Source organism: Mesocricetus auratus, unplaced genomic scaffold (assembly GCF_017639785.1).
Source record: "Mesocricetus auratus isolate SY011 unplaced genomic scaffold, BCM_Maur_2.0 Super-Scaffold_100009, whole genome shotgun sequence".
Classification (NCBI taxonomy): Eukaryota; Metazoa; Chordata; class Mammalia; order Rodentia; family Cricetidae; genus Mesocricetus; species Mesocricetus auratus.
Window position 1 is genome coordinate 25,271,707 of NW_024429193.1, and position 20,718 is coordinate 25,292,424.

The 20,718-nt window shown below is 40.6% G+C and overlaps 1 protein-coding gene across 3 annotated transcripts in view; it reads right to left on the reverse strand.

Moving 5' to 3' along the window:
* Positions 1–247: 247 nt before the first annotated feature.
* Positions 248–20,718, reverse strand: part of Ppa2 (inorganic pyrophosphatase 2) — an 84,075-nt gene continuing 63,604 nt past the window's right edge. For 2 of the 3 annotated variants that reach the window (XM_013121932.3, XM_040751764.1), the window contains 5 exons: positions 13,107–13,234; positions 11,395–11,480; positions 5,758–5,827; positions 1,871–1,910; positions 248–430 (listed from right to left, as the gene is read on the reverse strand). In XM_013121932.3, coding sequence (XP_012977386.1) covers positions 402–430; positions 1,871–1,910; positions 5,758–5,827; positions 11,395–11,480; positions 13,107–13,234 — 353 coding nt within the window. In that variant the 3' untranslated portion in view covers positions 248–401. The remainder of the gene's footprint in view (positions 431–1,870; positions 1,911–5,757; positions 5,828–11,394; positions 11,481–13,106; positions 13,235–20,718) is intronic. The other variant, XM_013121933.3, reaches the window with a different exon arrangement.

Consider the following 20,718-nt stretch of genomic DNA (forward strand, 5'->3'; position numbering starts at 1 on the left):
TTATTAGTGATGGACTTGAAAAGAGACAAGAAGATATGAAAATAATAGTAATAGTATTGATAAAAAATTTTATTATTAATTTTTTGATTTTCACACTTAACCAATTAGACACAAAAATTAAATGAAATCATTAGTCAAACAATGCCTTTAGATTCTGCTATGGCATTAGGTGAAATCTTTTTTTTTTTTGTACCAATAAATATCTAGAAGAGAGAGAAGTTCAAAATGTCAGTGGTTTTTTTTTTTATTTTACAAATTTATTTAAAAAGTTTTGGAACAATGATGTTTTAACAGGAAGTCATCAAATTGGCATCAGCTTGCTTCTCAAGAGCACTAAGGGAAAAGGAACCTTAGGGGTCCTCATAGGTTGAAGTCTTGATGGAGAACCTCCAGTGCCCCCGTCAGTTGAGGAAGTGCCACCTGTCTTCTGCTTAGAGTGTGGGGAGGTGGAAGGAATGAAGCGGGAAGGAGGAGGAATAAGACATGTTTAGTTTAGATCTGTAGGAAGTATTTAGACATCAGTATTAGAATTTGTAAAGTCTCTATAATCTTAGCATGTCATGTCTCCACCAAAGATTAGCTACTACATCCTGCTCTCCTATGTTCTCAGTTGACTCATATAAACTACAATAAAAATTCTAGAGCCTTCTCATGGTATGTTTCTGTCCCCCTGTAGGCGCATTTTAGACTCTAAAGAACAGTGCAGAAGTTAGCACTCTAACAACAATAGGGAAGGCTTAGAAGAACTTCGCTGTAAAATTTGATTGTTCATTAAATACTCAAAAGAAGATGTACTGTAAAGAAAGCCTGAATGGCCAGCAGATGAGACCCACCCATACCTGCTTTCCCTTGGAATTGAGCCTAGGGACACCCTTTGTCCTAAACATCTCACAGCCTGATGCAGTAAATTGTTCTCATTTCCCTCCAAATTCATTAAGTTGAATACCATAATATTTTTATATTAAAATGTTAAAAGCTTTGCCATATTTGCGGGATGGTGGTTTTTGGAGACAGGGTGTCTCTGTATAACAGCCCTGCTGTCCAAGAACTCACTCTGGAGACCAGGCTGGCCTCAAATTCATAGAGATCTGCCTGCCTCGGCCTCATGAGTACTGGGATTAAGGCATGACCACTGCTATCAGCCTTGTCATATTTTGAAAGACACGTGGTATGTGTATACGTTTACATTCTGAAATTGTTACTGAAGAATATTTTTACTTGCTTCTCAAAAATGGCTTCAAACAATGATAACCAAGGACATGGAATTTAGTTTCAGCCCTATGACATATTTTGGTTTGAAGACTTTCAGTTAAAATAAGTGACTTATAAAATGCCTAGAGATAATAAAGATAAATCTTTTAGACACAAGTTTCTGGAGTCACCCTAAGTTTATCAGAGCTGGCTGGAATCTCTCATTACTTCATTCACACAAAGAGCTGTGTAAGCCATACTGCAGCATACTAAAGTAGCAATGAGGAGACTTACACAAGCCACATGGAGGTTTGCTTAATCACTATGTAATCGAACGCTCTAGTCTCAAACTAACAAATGTGATCCTCACGTCCTGAAGTTAGGGCAAATGGTATTTTATCAGAGCAATTTAATGACCATCTGAACTCTACTGACTGAATTTACATAACTCTTTAACTTTATTTATTGCTTTCTACTACTATAAACAGATTTGTACATTTTGCTCCCAAGAATTGGAACCAGGCCAGTGAGAGAGTTCAGGATGAGGGTACCTGCTGCCAAGCCTGATGAACTGAGTTCTACCCTCAGAGTCTTTGAAGGAAGGACAAAATGGACTCCTAAAAGCATATGCTATCACTCTCGCTCTTAAAATGACAAATAACTTTGAAAAGAAACATACCTTCTATATTGTTTTCTTTATTCATTGAAGGCGTTGCGACCTAAAAGATAAGAATTAATATATTTATATATGGAAAGTGAGCCCAGAAAAACTTTTCATCAGATTACAGAATAAAAATGACATATCTGTACTCTAACTTCAAAAAAGTTTTGAAGAGCTTTATCGGGTTGCTCCTTCTTTCAAAGGGACAAACCCCAGGTACATGATCACATAAAAGAAAACATGCTCAGGAATATTTCCATATCAGTTGCCCAAGTGTCCCCTGAGCACCCCGTAGCTGAGTGTGTGAAGACACTTTCTTTCAAGCTACGCTCAGAGAGCAGCACACAGGAGCTGCCTCTAAGCAGCCTGTATTGTCACCGTCACCCATACTCAACACGCTTGCCATCTCGGGGGCGGCATTACCCGAGCAAGGTTCTGGATCGGTCACAGATGGAAACCTTCTTGAATTCCATCAGTGTTTTACGATCTTCAGTTAAAGCAGGGAGCAGACCAAAGGGCTCCTTCAGGCAGCAAGCCTTCAAAGCGGCTGGAATTCCCTGGTCTGGTTGATGGGGTCCGGAGGTGGAAACAGCCCTTTGACGTTGGGATGAATATCACTAATAAACGTATGTGAGAGGATCACCTACCATAAGCACAATCGTAGCAACTATGCGATCCCTTCAAGAGCCCTGCTCCTCTTCAGCACACAGCTGTGTAGGGGCATTCTGGGAGGGGAAGCACCCTCTACCTGGCTTGCCCAGGCCTCCTCGCTGGGGCTCTAGTATGCTGGCCTATGTGCCCACTCATGTGATGGCACTCACTCTGTAACTCACAAGGGTTTCAGCTTGTGACTATTCTGTTTTGCTGGCAGCAGTAAGATACTGAGACTTTGAGAATGGCCTGTACTGAATATGACGAGGGTTCGGAGTGCGAAGACCAGGCTTAGAAGTATATCCCTGTATACAATGCAACAGCCACAGTCAAAGCCCAGGTTTGTGACACTGGGTGAAGGGGCCGGACATTGATGACAGCGTTAGTAGCTGTCAGGTCTAGTGGTTTAAACAGTTGGAGCATTGTTTAAACAGTGGACGTGATGGGCCTGTGCGCACTGATGTGAGGACAGGGGAGAATTTGTGGAAACAGCAGGTGAGTTTAAGTAGAGGAAAACCACTTGCCAAAGGAAATCTTTAATATGGCTAAAATCCCCTAGTCTTGAACCAGAAGCCTGGGAGGACTGTGACCCACAGGAAACAGTCAATGGCAGGCCCAGGATGTTCAGGATATGGTAAGTGCTGGTTAGGAAAGCAGTTCCAAGTCACTGTGTCCCTGTCCTTCAAGACTAGCTACAGTGGAATGACACGCCTGGCTGGTAAATAAGCTTTAGCCACTTTTTCCTCTGCTTGCAGGTCAATCATTTGATATGGCTTCTCAGTGGCAATGGGCAGGAGATGTGATCTCTTTAGGGGCCACAATAAAATAAGAGAGGAAAGCAAAGCCCAAGAGAAATCATACAAATAAAAGAGTAACAATTAGGATGTGTGAGGCTGTTGCCAGTGTAACACAGTACACTGTTCACAGCAAACTCTTAAAAAAATAAGAGTATATTCTACAATGGTGCAAAGCATATATATGAAGTATCATTGCACGAAACAGTTATGATAATAACTATTTATCATCACTGTCAAGTGCAATGTGCAATACTTTTAAATGACTGGTAGAGCGACTGTTTTGGTTAAGCCCACCTCACTCAGCATTTCTGAGCTCTAAAACACGATTATGAAACCAGGGTCATGTTCATGGTCTGCGATAGATAAATGGGGATATGGACATATGAATGTATGTGCATCCCACTGGTTCTATTCGGCAGAAGGTCCCTAATCCATTTCCCCAGATCATAAATGGTGGCTTCATTTTCCTTGAAGTATATGGAGAAGGGGGAGCAGGTTGAGGGCTACTATTATATTTAACACAGCACCCTCTGGCCCACAAACCATGCCTAACTGGGCTGCTTTGGAGGGCGCCCTGCAGGGGTAAGGTGAGTGCAGCAGACACGGCTCTCCCACTCAGATGAAGCACTGGAAATGTAATGGCAGGATCTACCTGCACGGATTAGAGCCTTTTCCTATTCTGACATTGTTCTATCTCTTTAAGTTGTACAACACATTTTACAAAATTCTTTGGAAAATTCACTGGCTACATTTCCTGTCTAAAATTAACATCTGTTTCTAACTGGTACCGCCAAACATTTCAGAGAGAGAAAATGAGTGGTGCACAAAAAATAAAACCGTTGAGCAATTTGCTAGCCTAAAAACCACTGTAAAAGAAGAGCAACAAGTTCTCTCGAAACATATAACAGGACATTACTTTTAAACACTATCTCAAGAATGTTATGTTTTTCGTTGTTAGGGCAGCTTCCTTGACTGGCTGAATATATTCAGACTCTTAAAGCCCTATTTAAGAGAACCACCATTTTGGTGGCACTCCATTTTGTCATGGGCAAGAAACAGCTTTTTCACACTAGTGAAGAAAATGATATTTAAATTTGAAAGTAATGCAATGATCTTAAGAAAAGCAGCAGACACCTAACTCTTCGCTATGGGCAATGATTCCCTGATATCCCTCTTGACTACCCAACTCCACACTTTCTTTCTGTACTGATTTATAACCATGACAAGAACAATCCTGCCTATGTACATTTGATTCCCTAATTTGATCCCCCTATCCCTGGTCTCAGATTTCCCCCGTCTGGTTTTATAAGCATACACACCAGTGTCTCTATAAGATTGGAGCGGCTCTGCCAGTTGCTATTTATTGGTTTTGTGACATGCGGTCTCACTCCCTAGCCTGTGTGTGGCCTGAGTTAGTCCCAAATTCCCAGCAATCTTCAGTGTCCCTGGCTAGGACACAGGCGTCCTTCTGCCTTGGGCCTGGAAGGCCCCCCTTCAGCAGCTCACCCCTCACCTTCCACAGTCCTGGGCTCATCGGCACATGCCTTTCCTATGAGGCTGTCCTAGACCGCTGCCTAATGTCTACAATTCCCATCCTCTTACAATGTTCCCCCCTCCTCCTGCTCATTTGTCATCATGGTACTTATCAAGTCGTCTTCACTTCTACATTTATTATTTATCTTCTCAACTAAAATGTAACTTTCAAGAGGACACATGTTTTTGTGTCTTTTTTAATATGTACTCATGCACTAATAAACCTTGGGTGCAGAGCAGGTTATAATCGAATAACTGATAAATTAGTGGTGGGAAAGCCCAACAAATGAAAAGCAGCCATAATTTTAGTTGTTCATAGGATCCTAAATTTACTAGTTTCTACTCATAATTAGCTAAAAGCCCTTAATTTTATAAGGGGGATTTTTTTTAAAGACTGAGGTCTCTGCTAAACACATTTTATATGCCTAATTATCCAAATATTAAATTTTTCATTTAGTGTTCTCTAATGAAGAATTAATATACTGGTAAATACAGTAGCCTCCATGCAGCATTATCACTAAGGCAGCGAGCTCCTCGAAGCAAACCTCGTGAGGTAGGTGATCTATGTGGAAATGACAAGGGGGCGGGGTTTAGTTTCTTCAGTCTCTGGAACCAAAAGCGCTTGCTCTGTGAAGACGATGTGAGACAAAGCTCCTGGGACAGGCGAGCACAGAGGACAAATGCACACAGAGGACTGGGCACGAAGACAATGTGAACCCCAAATTTAAGAATTGAAAGAGAAGGTTTCCAACAGCCTCTGATTTAAATTGCCCAGCTTAAAAACAAGCTGACTTCAATAGCATTATTTCATTTTATGCTTCTCGAAGGTCTTGACCCGTTTCAGTGCTGGATATTTCAGAAACACTGTCAGCGTTGTCATGAGATCTACATGCTTACAGGATGCCTTGGACACTGGCTCCTTACCGATTCAACCAGTGATCTTGCATCCTCTGGAGTGCAGTGGAAAGGGCTATCACACACTTGCACATTCGTGCTGCAGAAGAAAAGAGCATGTTAGTTAACACAGCTAAAAAAGGGGACCGTCAGAAGAAAACCAACCACACACTGTCCACACTGGTCTATGACGTCAGCCAATGATCCAAGAGCAAATCACAAGTAAAGCTACTGTACTACAAATACGGAGTAACACACAGCACTGCGCTCTCCACAACTAAAGCAAGTTAAAATGATACACTACCCAAACTGCTTCCTGTTGTGTACACAAACATCACAAACTACACTTAAGCTTGATTAAGATTCAAATCCAACATACACAAAGAGTCTATGTGGACATCGTCCTCTATGGAGTAGGCACTGGGATTGGAAAGATTGCCTTCCTCAGGGAGAAACAGAAGATTAAAGATAAGAAGAAATGATAACAGGGTAACTTTTCTTGTTAGTTGAACAGCCCAGAAAGACTTGTTCTCCAGTCAGTGAGGGCTTGGAACCTGACATTGTTCTTTGTTTGATAGACACCAAAGCATGCCACCACCACACAAGCCCGGCCCTCAGATGACAGCAGAGTAAGGCCAATTTCTAAAAATTCTACAGAAAAACTGGCAGGTCAAAATGGATTTGGAAAATGCTAGAAGAGAAGGGAGCTCATATCAAGTCACTTTTTTCAGTCAAAGGGAAACGTTTCTAGCAATGATGGTCTTCTAACAGGAGAATGGGGCAAACACACTAACTCTCTCTTAAACAGAGTAACAGATACACATTATCAAATTTATCTTCACAATTGCTTTGTCAAATACGTTGAGAAGTAGTCACAAGAAGATCTGTTTATTTATGTATTTATTTTTCACACTACACCTGTCTGTAACTGGCAACGCTGATTACAGTGGGTTTTCATTCTGGCTACGGTCATAACTTGGTGTGGGACTTATTTTCGTTTTTGCCATGAACAACATTTAATTTTTAAAATGTCTATAGGGTTTTGAATGGCATTATTTATTTACGTATTTATTTATGTGTCTATTTATTTGTGTGTGTGCGTGTGTGTGTGTGTGCATGTGCATATACACATTTGCCACACAGCATGCATGTGAAAAGTCAGAGGACAACTTCCAGGAGTCATTTCTCTCTTTCTACCATATGGGTCCTAGGGATTGAATTCAGGTCATCGTGCTTGATGGGATGTGTCTTTACCTGCTGAGCCATCTCGCTGGCCCAGATCTGATTTTTACATGTTTACTTTTGTTTTTTGAAGTAGTCTCTTGCTATGTGCCCCATGTGGGGACACAATTTGCAGTCCCCCTTCCGCAGCATTCCCTGCTCCACGATTACAGGTGTGCACATCACACCTAGCTCTGTGTGAAAAGACTTGGTGATAAGTGGCACTTATATTTTAAAGTATAACTTCTTCACATTTTCTTCTCTATAACTCATGTTTGGATATCTTGGAAACTGAAACAAGTCAAGTCTGTTTCTCTAATGAGAGTAAAAATAATAATAAGAGGGCTAGAGAGATGGTTCACCAGCTAAGAGCATGGGCTACTCTTCCGGAGGACTGGGATTTGATTCAGAGCACCTATAATGAGGCTCACAACTGGGGATCCAACGCCCTCTTGTGGCCTCTGTGAGCAATGCATGCATATGGTGCAGAGATAAACATGCAGTTACAACACTCATACACATAAAACATTAAAATAAAATAAAGGCAGCAGACAAAACAATTAGATTATGCAAGGTCTTAAGTGCTAACCTCTCAAAGAAAGCATGGTGTGGTATAAGTCTACTCTACAGAGGTTTTTACATTGACTAAGTCAAACGTCATCCTGTAACTGCTGGGCAAGTGAGGGTAGGCAGATGGAGCTTCCATAAGTAGGACTGCCATACACAGGGCAGAATATACAGACACATTTGAACTTCACATGGACTTTCTTATTTTATTTTCAAAAGTAAAAAAGGAACACACATTATTTTAAAAGCCAGTTCAAAAATTCAAAATGAATTGTGTGCCTTTTTACTCTGTTGAATTGGAGACTCCCATTTGTAAAGTAACCCGCCATTCCTACAATAGAAGGAAGACATGAATGGGAGCATTTGAAAAGAACAATAGTAAAGCCAGCATTTGAACATTTTAAAACACTGACTTTTTTTAAATTTCCAATTAAATATTTTGACAAGTAGCTGGTAGAAGTCAACTGACTCTGCTGCTTTCTCACTTTGGAATATTAGTCAAAAAGTCAGCATGTACTTTAGTCAATGAAGTACATTATCTGGCTTAGTGGTTTGCAACCTTCCTAATGCTGCAACCCTTTACTACAGTTCCTCATGCTGTGGTGACCCCCAATCTGTAAAATTATTTTCATTGCTACTTCCTGTCATTTTGCCACTGTTATATAATGTAATGTAAATAACTATGTTTCCCAATGGTCTTAGGTGACCCCTGTCATAACCCATAGGTTGAGAACCACTGATCTAGAGTATAAGAACATGTATGCACATATATGTGTGTATGAACATTTTTTCCTCTACCAAGATTTCATGAAGTAATTTGTGAATCCTGTTCTGTGCTTGTTCAGTGGGGCTTGGTGGTGTGGGCCTGCAATCCCATCTACTGGGTAAGTTAAGGAAGGAAGGCAAACTCAAGGTCTGCCCAGGGCAGAGAAGCCCCATGACAATGTGAGCAATGAGAAAAGAAAGGAAAAGTTTGCACAGCATCGATTTATAGCCAAGTTCAAAAAATTATACCGTGTATCTATGGTTTAGATGCTGGGAATAAAACACTAAGCTAGTGAGTCCGCACATAGCTTAAAGTCTCTCAGTCTTTTCAGCTCTTAAACTGACAGTGGCCTGTGGAGAAGCTGGCAAACTGTGGAGAAGCTGATAGTCACTAAATGGCTGACTAGGGTGCGGGTACCTACTGCAAAAAATGGGATTAAAGATAGCATAAAAGAATGTGCTTTCTCTCCTTTTTAGCTTTGAAATACGAAACATTTTGTTCTAAATTTATAAATATCCTACCACTGCAAAACTAAAGAGACAATTCATAAATGCTTCTCATTGACCAAGCCAAGAAGACATGGCTTTGGAATTAAAAATCACCAATATCAAAAATGCTGTACATAAACCGGGCGTAATCCCAGCACTCAGGAGGCAGAAGCAGGCGGATCTCTGTGAGTTCAAGGCCAGGCTGGACCGACAGCCTCCAAAACAATACAGAGAAACCCTGTCTCGTAAAACCAAAAAAAAAAAAAATGCTGTACATAACAAACAAAAGTTATACTTAGAAATTAAAGACATATTAAAAAAATAGATCAACAGTACAAAATAACTGATTAAATAAAAAAGAAATGAGCACCTAAAAATAATAGATACAAAAGAAAATTTACAGTCAAGAATATAGAATTTTAATACATGGAAAAGTATTTTCATGTCTGACAAAGGCTCAAGGTCATGATCAAAGACAGTGTCCAGGGTACACACTGTCAAGGCCTTTCACTTTAAACAACACATCCACGAATAAAGTGAGATGATACAGGAGTGTGAACTGCCAATGACTTTGGATCATGACCTCTGGAATCTGTAGAATAAAATGGCACCAGGGAAATGTATGCAGAATGAAACAGGACTAGTGCTATTGATAGGCATTCAGAAAAGAACATTAACCCACAGAAGCAGCTGACCTGAACAAGGGGGAGCTCCTGAAGCCCAGACTGATGGCTGGGAATCCAGCATGGGACTGATCCAGACCCCTGAATGTGTGTGTCAGTGAGGAGGCCTAGGCAATCTATAGGGCCTTGGGTAGTAGATCAGTATTTATCCCTGGCATACAAATGGACTTTGGGTGCCCATCCCACAATGAGAGATGCTCTCTCAGCCTGAACTCTTGGGGGAGGGTCTAGGCCCTGCCCTGAATGAAATGATGGTCTATGGTTACCCCCCATGGAAGGGCCTCACCCTTCCTGGGAAAAGGAGTGGGGACTTGGGGAGGGAGTGCGGGGGGATGGAGGGAAGGCGTGGGAGGAGGGGACGGAGAGGGAGCTGGGATTGACTTGTGAATCAACCTTGTTTTTAATTTAAATTTAAAATAAAAAAGACAAAAAAAGTCCCAGTTGGGGGGAGGGAGACCAGTGTGTGTGTGTGTGTGTGTGTGTGTGTGTGTGCGCGCGCGCGTGCACACATGCATGCACGCAGCCACATCCTTGCATGTATGCCACAGTGCATGTGCGGAGGCCAGAGGGAAACTCAGTGCAGTCAGCTCTCTCCTTCCACCTTTATGTGGGTCCCGGGGATTGAAATCAGGTCACCGGGCTTCCAAAGGAAGTACTGTTGTCTGCCACGCCACCTCATTGGTGCTACAAAATATTTTCAGTGAATTAAACGGACCTTCCTTCAGGAAAACAAAACAACTGGGAGACACAAATATTCTGGGATAACTGCAAATGTATGCCCTTGGTCAAAACTACCTTCTGCACCACGCCCTGCGATTAGGCGCTAACGCTCAGATTGAGCACACGGCACAGCAGCCAACACTCAAGCTGTCCACTAGGGAATGCATGGCAGTAGGCGAGAGCCCAGAGGATGACATTTATGATAAAAAGACAGTTGCAGGGGGAGACAGATCATGAGTCTAGGGCATTAAGCCCCACAACTGAAGGGGCCCACCAGAAGGCATTCTTAAACATCAAGATGGCAAAGCCACATTTACACTCTTTGAAAGGTCCATCTGTTGAGGTCAAGGCGGGAGGATTCAGATTTCAGGGTCTTTCTTTTCTACTTCCCACAATGCTAGTAGATGTCGGGGAAAACCCACATGGATTCCATGTAAAAAAGGTCTTGATCTTACGGCTAAAGCTTGGTAACAAAGTATATATTCAGGTGTTTCAAATTAAAGTAGAATGTATGCATGTCACTACTGTTTGATTCCTCTTAATCATTTAATGGTCCAGGTCACGGTGGACAAGAAGACTCCCTAAGTTCCAGCCCCTGAATCTACAAGGTGGAAAGAGGGAAAAGACTAGAAAGTTGTCCTCTGACCACCATCTGTGCCATGCATGCACACAGACAGATGCACATGGGAAATAGAGCTAAGAAGGAAAACAACAGCTTTTACTATTTGTAAGAAGTGATGGGGTAGTTTTTATGTAAACAGAGTAACCATATTTTTACACATTGGAAACTGCTGTTCTTTCTCTATCTTTGCACCTACCACAGTAGACTTGCATTAAGTATTTGTTTACTTGTCGGTATATCGGAATGAAATAAAAATCATTTGGAAAAAATGAGCCATGTTGGATTCATAGCTGCATAGTGACAGTCAGAACTCATCAATGACAGTTAAAGACATGCTCCATCAACTGGGTGGTGGTGATATATGCATTTGATCCCAGCACTCAGAAGGCAGAGGCAGGTGGATTTCTGTGACTTCGAGGCCAACCTGGTCTACAGAGTGAGTTCCAGGACTACACAGAGAAACCCTGTCTCGAAAAACAAAACCAAACAAAAAAAGAGAGACATGCTTTGAAAGTCTGAGATCTGAGCAATATCTCGTGGCTGCTGAGTAGAAACTGACAATAAATTAACATTATATCTGCAGAAGAGATGTGTTCTTACCAATTGATAGCTCCGTGGTCACATTTCTTCATGATCATTGTTTTCCAACATTCATGTGCATGGTTAACAACTTCAAGAGCAAAAGCCTAGTTCCAACCAAAAACAGACAGAGGTAGTGGCAACCTAGTCCCACTAAAATCAGCGTTACACCCACACAGAACCAGTAACTGTTAAGAGCCTGGACTCTGGAATCAGGCAAACCTGAGTAGATAACTTTCTTTAGTTACCAGCTGGGATGCAAGTGTTGAACTTCACCAAGCCTCAACTTCCTACTCTGAAGAATAGCTTATAACGAGGTGGGGGTGGGGTGCAGTCTACATAAGGGGTAGGCAAATGAAAGTCTGTGGGTCAACCATGGGCTGCCATGTGTCTTTGGCCCATGGAAGCCTTAATGGAAAGGCAGTGTTGAGAAGATATTCGGAAATCATCTACTATGTTAAGTCTTACATATTTACTGTCTGACCTGGACAGACATAGTTCGCCCACCTCAGAATGAGTGAATAAATAAAATGATGCACAGTAAAGTGCTTAGCCTAGTCCACAACTCGTGAGGAAGCAAGCGCATACTTACTTCATCATTGCCATGAGTGTACACAGCCTAACTGTAATTTTGGACAACTCACTGTCTGAAAGCAATACATCTCCGAACTGCCACAACCTTTTCTTAGTACCAATTCATAAAATACCTAAAATTGCATAATCAATAATAAACATTTGGCTAGGTATACATCTAGTAACACTGTTAGTATTCAGGTATTTGTACTGACCTGTCCTTGGGGTTCTGACAGGCCACACCCTGAGCGACAGCCACTAAGAGCACCACCTGTGCACATTCACTATGTTCCCTTTTAAAAGGGCCCTGCCCACCTCCCATCCTCCTCTTCCTCTCTTTTCTCTCTCTCTATCTGTTCCCCCAGCTCTCTCTCTACCCTCTTTCCTATCTCCTCTCTCCTGCTGCTCCTGTTCCTTGAAGCCGATCTCCCCCTCCCCTTCCCCCTTTTTATGATTCCTTTTCCTAATTAAAAAAAAACCCTCTGCTTGAGCCCTGTCATATGGTGTCTTTGCTTACACACTGTTTATCTTAAATTACAACAATCTACATAACAGCAATCAATCCCTGCGGAGATACTTGGGGTCAGTTTTATGGTCTGTTTTAGCTATAGGACATACTTTCTGTACCTGCTTAGAAGGTGCTTAAGAGTGGGCATTTATTTTGTGGTAACAGCTTTTAAATATTCCCTATTTTAGACTTCAGCTCCTTGGCTTATTTCCTTCATTTGTGTCATATTAGATTAGAGACATCTTATGGAAGCTCTGTGGCATTCTAATAGAAAAATCCTCTACCAGTAAGATAATTCAGGTGCTCTCTTAATTGTTAAAAACTTCATTCAGTCACCGTAAAATTTAGTCTGGAGGGAATCCTGGATGGATTTACATTAAGGGAAAGGAGCCTCCTCAAACCAGGAAACAGAGCAATTTTCTTCATACACAATTTGCAAAGTTTAAACTAAATGCAGAATTCCCTTACTCTCTGGGATGAGTAGATTGATTCTGTTGATTCACTTAAATATCTGAAGAAAAATGTTAACACTAACGCCCTTAAATATGGAAGTCAGTAAAGCGTCTTCCTTCTTTATGTGAATGCTCACATCAGACTGTCTACGTGAAACATACTGGCAGACACCGAGAGGCTCACAGAGTCTCATCTTTACCTTGTTTTTGAATTCTCCATTAAAAGCAAACTTGTTTTCTGGTTTTCCGTCTGGTAACTTATACATTCTCAACCAATTAACAGTGGCTTCCAGGTAACCTGGTTTGAACTTCTTAACATCATCAATATCTGTGAAGGAAAGCAACAAAAGCATTTTGTTAAAAATCATTTACACTCAGGAATATAGGCAGGCCTGGTCTGAGGAAGCCATGGAATGGAGTCAACTCCAGCTTCCATCATAACCAGCAGTGCTAGCGATGCTTGCCCGGTCTCACGTCACACAGAGACTTCTACTTCCCTACGGAGAACACTGCTCCTTCACGCGACAAACATTTACCGAGTCCCTTCAGGACATGGATTTCTTTCTGCCTGCAAGTTCACAGGGTTACATAGTAGAGGAAACAGACAGCAAATGGTGATAAATACAGTTCAATGTGGTTATCACAGACAGAACAGGGTGGTCATATCAGATAAGGGCATGGAAGAAAGCAGCATAGAAGAGCTCACGAGTAGTCAGACAGGAGCGGAATAGGGGAGAGAACAGTACGGGGGAAGCCAGGGAGTGTGCCACAGGTATCAAAACCCAGGCCAGGACCAGTGCATTAAGAGGGAGCGGGGAGGGAGGAGACAGCTCTAAGAAGGAAGGGTCACTGAGCAGCACACACCATGACAGGGAGTGCTATCTTCTGGCAGACAGAGGAAGGTTTGAAACTGGTGAAAATCAGTGTCAGCATTCACGTTTTCAGAAGTACCAGCCTACAAAGTCTGAACATGGGTGACAGTGGCACCCAGAAACCAGGCACTGGCACTGGCCAAGAGAGGCTGTGAGATTCTTTTCTATCCAGTGTTTAGTGAGTTCTTTCTTTGTGTCTCACCCCGCTCAAAGTGGTGAGACAACCAAAATGAGTCAGTGAAAACACACGCCTGCAACTGTCATGGCTGACACAGCAGGAAGAAGCAGACAGCAGAGAAACAACCGTGTTCAGCGGCAAAAGTCCATAAAGAAAACTGGAGCCAAATAAGGAAGACAAAGATGAGACAGGGAATTAATCAGTGTAGTACCCAAATAGCACAAAAAAGTATCCCAATGCAGCATGGTTTTCAGGATTTACTTTTGATAACATTCGTTAGAATATACTGGGAAATACTGTTAGTGTATTGAGATTGATAAATCCCTTTGTTCAATGAGGTCCCCAGGGAAGCAGCCTTTCTAATATACACAGTTTAAAGGTATAATAAATACTTGCCGAAATATTTTAACTAACCGAGAAGTTTAGAATCAACCTATGATATACAACACATCACAACAAAGAACACACAGACTTGGTCAAACTTGAAAAATTAGAAAGTTATAACTAAAACCAGGAGAGGACATACATAGAGGGATAACCCAGAAACTAATTGTTGAAAACCCTCTCCTCTCTCTTGACAGGGAAAGACAGTGCTCTGTAGGCACTGGTCATATAGACAAACATTATTGCCTTGCTTTTTCCCACTTGCCCCTTGCCTGGTATACAGGGGTTCAATACCTCCAGGGCTGGGGGCCTCACTATAACCGAGATGAATGTGTGGCAGAGCCCAGGGCAAGGGAGAAGGTTTGGTTTGCTGGCAAATAGTCTTCTGATTTAAAGTCTGAAATGATAACAAAGGCCATACATCTATCCAAAATATTGTGAAACAAAAAGCAGCAGAGTTACAATTAACCAAAGGAAAAAAGGAGAGACTTGCTTGAAAGGGAATGTAGGCTACAGTTGATTCATTAACAAGTGTCAACATATTCTTTTTGAGCAATTGTAATTGATGTAGATTCTTAAGACAGAGAACTTTGCAGAAGTGTACCCTTTAAGGAATGCACACTGCACCCTGGGTTAGAGCCCTTTGTTTTGGCCAAGACCCACAATCCAAGAAACTCTTCCCTTTATACAGCACGGAGCTCTTTCCTCCTCAGATTCTATTTATATTCACATTTTTCTGCTGATCTAAGAGGTTATCTCTAAGGTAGATTTTCCATTCATCATCTTCTTCTATCCTCCTCCTATTCTTACAAAGCATCCTTGTAAGCTGATTAATTTCAAGTTGTTCCAACTTAAAATTCTCTTATTCACTTAGGAAAATATTTCACTACACTAAACAAGTGTACTTGAATTTCCAAAATAATCTCATACTTCAATCTGATTGATGACTCCATCCCTATACCTCACCCAATCCACTGGTCTTTTCCCCACTGTGCAAAACATTTGTTTGATTATCTTTATTGAACTCACCAATTTTAGAGAAAGAAGCTAATTACCAATACCCTTTTCATCCTAGGAAGCTGTTTGCCCAGAACTCATGGAGGGGACCTTTAAGATACCAGTTATTAAAAATGTCAAACATTTAACACTGCCAAAAAGAAGTACAAACCTCAAGTAGATGCTAAACTCACCAATTCTCAATTAATTATATCCCAGGAGAAAACAGCTGCAATTTCATAAACAACAAAAAACTCAGACAAAATTGGAAGCATGCAATTTTGACATTTTTAAAATCTCAATAGTAAATGTCCAACCAGAAATCCAACTCAATGAATTGCTTTTCTGAAAGCATGAAACATTGCACCTACAATTGATAAGCACTCATGGAATACATATGTGTTAAACATAAGGAAACTATAGCAAAGAGAACTTAACATGTTTGCTAAAATGTACAACAGAAGCTGCACCATGAAAATCATGAGATTTTAAATTCTTAACCTATTTTTCTTCATGTTGCATTGTCCAACCAAAGGTGTTAAAAATAAATGCAGATGCATTTATATATTTTCTTCTACTATATAAAATCTGCACAGCATAATGCTGTACCCTGAAGTCATTTTAGGGATACTCAGATACGTTTTGTTCATCCATAATGTCTAATTGGCACCACCATCCATCTGTAGGACTTGTCTGTCAGATGCATTTTTATAATTTATGCCATTTTAAAGAAAAGTAGCAATTTTCTAGTACCCATTTATTCTCACTCTTAGGATTTTATGTGAAGCTTTATGATGTAGACAATTATTGCATTTACTGCAAAGATGGGGCACTCCATCAATAAGCAAGGAGAACCGGGAAGTACTTATTTATAAAATCAAGCTAAATATATCTCAGTTTCTCTTCTGGACCAGTTAAGCCCTTTTAAATGAACTTCAACTTATCACTTTACAGAACTAATTAACAAAGATTCTGCACTGTGTAAACTATTCTGACTGTAGTGTGTGCTGAGTTTGGTAGAACCCTCTGGAAGGAAGCACACACGTCTCCCATCATCAGTTGGGTTTTATCTTTGCCAAGTGTCAGGCGTCTCCATTCCCATGGCATTCTGCAATGGTATCTGGGGTTACAGAGATTTAACTAAATGTCATGTAAGCAGGTGAATGTATTAATACAAAAGTGTTAATTTTGAATGTCCTGAAAGAATCCAATAAAACTGGTTACTAAAAACATCTGCCATCAATTTAGGGCTGGATAATAAAACAGCTGAGTTAGAGGAAAAACTAAACATTTCCAACGGATGAAGATTGCTGAGCCAGTGGAGTGGGAAAGCATCTTACATAATAAAAGTCAAGCTCATATAAAATTCACTTCGGTGAACTCATTTTAAAAGATGTTTTAATTTCTACTTTTAGTTTAGGAGTGTTTACCTATATGTGCACCACGTGCATATCTAGTGCCTGTGGAGGGCAGAAAAGGGCATTTTGGATCCCCTGGAACTGAGGTTACAGACAGTTGTGAGCTGCCATATGGGTGCTGGGACTTCAACCATGGTCCCCTTGAAGAGCATCCAGTGCTCTTACCACGGAGCCACCTCTCCAGCCCTTCCAGAGGAGTCTTGTGTGACCTGTAAGAACAACTACCCAGACTTCTGTCATTAGTGGTTTGCAGGGGGAAGACAGAAAGGAAAACACCTTGAGGCCTACGTGTGCCTTGACACTTGAGGATGGGAAAAGCCAAGTGTCGTGGCTAGAACTCAGTGAACGACGGAGCTTGTGAGAAGGGAGGGCCAACCACATACTTGTCACACACAACTTCGGGGCCACACTGAGGACTTTGGCTTTTGTGTTGAAATGGCTCAGGCTGTACAGAGGAGAAAATGAAGCAACAGGCTCAGTAAGAAACTGAAAAGGTGGGGTATGGTGGTGCACGTATTTAATCCCAGCACTTGTGAGGCAGAGGAAGGAGGATCTCTGTGAGCTGCAAGGAAGGAAGGAAGGAAGGAAGGAGGGAGGGAGGGAGGGAGGGAGGGAGGGAGGGAGGGAGGGAGGGAGGGAGGGAGGAAGCAAAAAGAGTGGTGTGGGAGGGAGGGAGAAGGAGGGAAGGAGAGAGAGAGAAACATACGAATGTTTAGAACCACTGAAGAGAGAAATTGAAGAAGATATCAGAGGATGGAAAGATCTCCCATGCTCATGGATGGATAAAGAAAATGTAGTACATTTACACATTGTAGGTAAATGGATGGAACTAGAAACAAAAGCATCCTGTGTGAGGTAGCCCAGACCCCAAAAGACAAATATGATACGTATTCACTTACATGTGTACGTAGCTGTTAAAATAGTCAAAATGGCTATCCTACCAAAAGCAATCTACAGATTCACTACAATTTCTATCACAATTCCAATACATTGCTTCACAGGACTTGAAAGGACAATTTTCAGTTTCATACAGAAAACAAAAACACCCTATGATATGTAAGACCATAAAATTAAACAAAACAAACAACAAACAAAACCGTGGAAGCATCACCATCCCTGATCTAAGATTTTACTACAAAGCTATAGTAATAGAACATGGTACTGGCATAAAACAGACATGTTGATCAATGGAATTGAAATGAAGACCCAGACATAAATACACACTCCTATAGATAGCTGATTTTTTATAAAGAAGCCAGAAATACAGAAGATAGTATCTTCAACAAATGGTGCTGGTCAAACTGGAAGTCTGCATATAGAAGAATACCAACAGATCCTTATTTATAACTCACACAAAACTCAAGTCCAAGTGGATCAAAGATCTCAACATAAACCCAGACACACTGAACGTGACAGAAGAGAAGGTGAGGATTAGCCTTGAACACACTGGCACAGGAGAAGACTTTCTGAACAGAATGCCATTAGCACAAGCACTATGATCAACAAATGACAAATGTGACCTCAAGAAACCGAAGAGCTTCTCTATGGCAAAGGACACCCTCAACTGGACAAAGAAGTAGCCTAAAGAATGGGAAAAGATCTTTACCAACTACATATCTGATAGTCAGCTAATATCTACAATATATAAATAACTCAGAAAAGCAAGCCAGATATCAAAAACCAAATAATCCAACTAAAGACCAGATCTAAACAAAACTCTGAGAAGATGAAAAATAAATGGCTGAGAAATACTTAATGCAATATTCATCAACCTTGGTCATCAGTGAAATGGAAATCAAAATTATTCCAGTCAGAATGGCAGTTCATGCTGGCAAGGATGTGGGGGTAAGGAAAATAGTCATTCACTGCAAATTTGTAGGTTCACTATGGAATTCAGTGTGGTGGTTCCTTAGGAAGCTAGAAATCCATCTACTTCAAGATCCAGCTATACCAACCACTCAGACAAATACCCAAAGGTCCCTACATCCTACTAGAGACATTTGCTCAACCATCTTCATTGCTGCTCTATTCATAAGAGCCAGAAACTGGAACCAGACTATATATCTGTCAATGAATGGATGAATGGATAAAGAAAATGTAGTACATTTACACAATGGAATATTACTCAGCTGTTAAAAAAAATCATGAAATGTATAGGTAAGTGGATGGAACTAGAAGAAAAAAGGCATTCTGGGTGAGGTAACCCAGACCCCAAAAGACAAATATGATATACATTCATTCATACATGGATGTTAGCTGTTAGACAGAGGTTAAGTAGACAGGAATCAAGTAGGTGAGAGGGAAGGATCTCCCTAGGAGGAGGAATAGAATAGAGTCAAGATAACAGAAACTCCGTAATATAATATAAATAATCTAAAACACAGAAGAGCAAAAAGAGTTACCAAGATGATTTGTTTTGTTTTGTTTTGTTTTCTTTTTTTGAGGCAGGATCTTTCTATGTAGTCCCAGCTACCCCAAAACTCACTATGTAGATCAGGCTAGCCTCAAACTCACAATGTCTTACTGCCTCTGGCTCCTGTGCCAGCATACCTAGCTCACCCCAGGTTTTTAAATACAGCTTTCATAGAGTGTCATAACTTTTAATACTCTAAAACTATGATTACTTTACAATAGAGATGTGTCCAACATTAAAACCTTAATTACTAGAATTTTTGTAGCAAAACTATAACACGATACTTTACAAAGTATCATACCATCTACATAAAGTCACTGAAAACCGCAGACTTTTTTATGAGATGCTGGCTAAAAAGCAGAAGAGACAATAACAAACTGTAGTAACAGACAGACCCAAATCCTCTAAGTCCAAGTTCTTTCGTTTTATTTTTCTTAACTTGATTTATGTTTCTACAAAAACAAAGAAATCTAAAATACTTAATTAAAATCTACCATTTTATCTTTGCAGACAATGGAGAACCTGATACTAGCTTTCCACTTGGGGAGGGTTGTTATTTATTAGTGTCTGTACTTACTTAACTTTTTTTTTGAGACAAAAATTGCATCAGTTGCCAAACATGAATTATCATCTCTTCAACATCCTAACATTTTACCTATGCCTGCAGGAAAACCTGCTACTCTGTTATCTTCTGAAATAAGAACATGAATTAATGACTTAGAAAGATATTTTTTTTTTTTGGTTTTTACGAGACAGGGTTATTTTATTAACATAACTAATATTAACAGTTATTTCATCTAGTCTACAATGCTACTGAGAAATCAATGTAGCTAGGCACTGGTCTAAACATGCTAAAAATAACACATACAAAAAGGATGTGGCATATATGTATGCATATAATTATTCAAAATATTTTACAAATATACTTTTTACTTGTTGACACTGAAGAGCAGACACAAAATGGATTTTTAAACTAAAAAGATAGTGCTGGAGACTGAACCCAGAACTCTTGTACTCATGCTAGACAGATACTCTACCACCAAGGTAGGCCCTAAACTAATTACAAATTAATTTCTTACTTCATGAGGCACATGTATGGGAGGTAGAGGACAACTACTGAGCCGTTTTTTATCTTTCCATGTGGGCCACAAGGACTGAATTCAGGTCATCACGCTGGTTGGGAAAGCTCCTTTACCCCAAACCCTCTCAAAGGCTCCAATTTAGCTCTCATAATTTTTTCTTTGCATGAGTCTGAATTAAACAATCATTTAAAAAACACTTAGAACAAAGGATGTATCTTTTTATATAAGTAAAGCAGATGAGACTTTCACTCAGTTCCAGCACTTGAAAACAAACCACCAGCAATTCTGAACACTCCTCACCTGACAACTTTACTTTGAGAGAAACTAGAGATCACTTTCAGAAAGCATGTCTTAGCTGTAGTTGGGTCTGCCATCCAGCTCCCAAATAAATCACACACAGAGGCTTGTTCATTCTTACAAATGCCCAGCCTTAGCTTGGCTTGTTTCTTGACAGCTTTTGTTAACTTCA